The 1987-nt window shown below is 41.5% G+C and overlaps 1 protein-coding gene across 2 annotated transcripts in view; it reads right to left on the reverse strand.

Annotated features, from left to right (window-relative positions):
• The window catches only part of LOC107097740 (protein TANC2-like), a 45590-nt gene that overhangs the window by 27358 nt on the left and 16245 nt on the right, over positions 1–1987 (reverse strand). For both annotated transcript variants that reach the window (XM_015395017.1, XM_015395018.1), the window contains exons 5-6: positions 1208–1333; positions 868–1128 (exon numbers count right to left, since the gene is read on the reverse strand). In XM_015395017.1, the coding sequence (XP_015250503.1) occupies positions 868–1128; positions 1208–1333 (387 nt within the window). The remainder of the gene's footprint in view (positions 1–867; positions 1129–1207; positions 1334–1987) is intronic.

The following is a 1987-nucleotide window of genomic DNA, read 5'->3' on the forward strand; positions in this document are numbered from 1 at the left end:
TATATTTGAGTATATTATTTTTCAAAGTGTCAGAAATGGATAACAAAACTGCTATTTTCAATGACTACTTATTTTTGTCCAGCTTAACCATCGGTATCGATATCGGTTATCGGCTACATGAGTTTTAAAATATCGGCATATCGGTTATCGGCCAAAATCCCAATATCGTGCATCCCTAGTCCACACCTTTGAAATGGGGGTCGTTTGGCTTCTTTTGTTAGCCTGCAATGCCCCATACCCGTCTATGTCTCTGAAAGGGGGGTTGTTAAAAGGAATTGTTGGTCTGGCTGAATAGGCGAGGTCTTCTCTTCCCCTGTAAAGGGGTTGCGATGATAGCGGGAAGGGATTAAATCAATTGCTGCATTGTAGGTTTTTGAAAGCTGAAATCTGAGTCCACCCCATCTGTTTAAGGTTGGTTTGTCTTTCTTAACATGGATGGCTTCCTTTACGCCACTCTTAAACTATTCTCTTTGTTGAAAATGTGAACATTCTGGTCCTTAAAAGAATTCCCTTTGTCTTGAAGGTGTAGATGGACACCAGAGCCTTGTCCCGAGGAGACTGCTTATCTGTGTTGGGTCATGGGTCTGTGGAGAGGTTGTTTGCTTTCTCCACTCACTGCATCGAACTGCATACATCACTCCGCTCATATTTGGTCAGGCGGTTTTGTCCTTAGGATGCAATACACCCTGTGTAAGGGTCTTGTTTGGTTTGAAATGTACTGGGATTTTGTGTTTGTAGAATAGGACTAAACCCCCAAACCAAATTTGAGTGGAAAACAGGTGCTACTCAGTTTGTTTCAGATTGACCTTCATGGGAATATTACATATATTCACAATGAAAGAGAGAAGATAATCTAAGTATGCTTACGTTTTGTTACAGTGTCAGCAGTTGTCAGCCTCATGCGGTGTCCATGACAGCTGAGGTCCACCAGCTGTGCAATAATTGCCGTCTTTCCAAAGCCCATGTTACCAGTGATTACGATGCCCCTGTTGGTTGTTGGGTGATTGCTGCGCAAACAGGTGTAAACTTCCTGGAAGAGCCACTCTCTACCTGTGAAGAGGCGATTCGACAGCAGGCCGGGAACCTCGAAATGGAGCGGTTTCAGGTTTAGAGACGGAGTAAAATCAACTAAGGAAGGATAGAAAGTAAAAGGTTGACATTATTTCCATTTAAAAATGTTTTACCAGCATATTACCAGCATCTCTACCTATGTGGTCCTGCTGACCGCCACGCCTAGAGTTCTGTCTTGCCATTCGAAGTAGCCTCTTCGGGGGAAGATTCCTGTGCTGTTCATCAAGATAGCTTAGATCTTCAAGGCGGGCTGAACCTGTGGCTGGATGGAAAGAAAATGTTTAATGCTAAGGTGAAAACAGATAGAAGTAGTTTGGCTGTAAAAATATCACTGTTGTGTCAGGTGTTTTTTATAATCTTTTTTAAACACACTTTTGTACAATACCTTTAAAAGCTTTCATGCACTTTGAAATATAAGGATTTTTAAAAATCTTTGGACATCCAGTAATTTAATCTGGCCTCTTCTTTGTAAAATAGGCCAAGCTTAGTCAGACTAGATAAGAGGATTTCGGTAAAAAAGAAATTTCAAGTCTTGCCACAAATTTCTCACAAATTCCAAGTCTTAAAGGTCCCATTTTATTCTATATTTAAAATAATGAGGCCCCAAAATGCATTTTTGTCATTTGTGCAGAAAAATACCTCTCAGGTTAGGCAGACAGCCTCTATCAAACATCTCCCTATTCAGCACTCCTCTAGATGTACTGTGTTGGCTTTCCACACCATGGTCCTCCCAAAGGCCACGCCTCCACAACCCGCAACCATGACAACAAGTAAGATAGCATAGGATCGTGGAATAATACATAAGATGATGGCCAGTGATTAACTGATTGGCAGCTACAACCAGCTCCCGACAGCTTATTTCCCCTTATAATGTCATAAAGGGCATGATTTTTGAGCATACATTAGCTAAGAGGCT

The sequence above is a fragment of the Cyprinodon variegatus genome, unplaced genomic scaffold (genome assembly GCF_000732505.1).
Source record: "Cyprinodon variegatus isolate N-32 unplaced genomic scaffold, C_variegatus-1.0 Scaffold719, whole genome shotgun sequence".
NCBI lineage: Eukaryota > Metazoa > Chordata > Actinopteri > Cyprinodontiformes > Cyprinodontidae > Cyprinodon > Cyprinodon variegatus.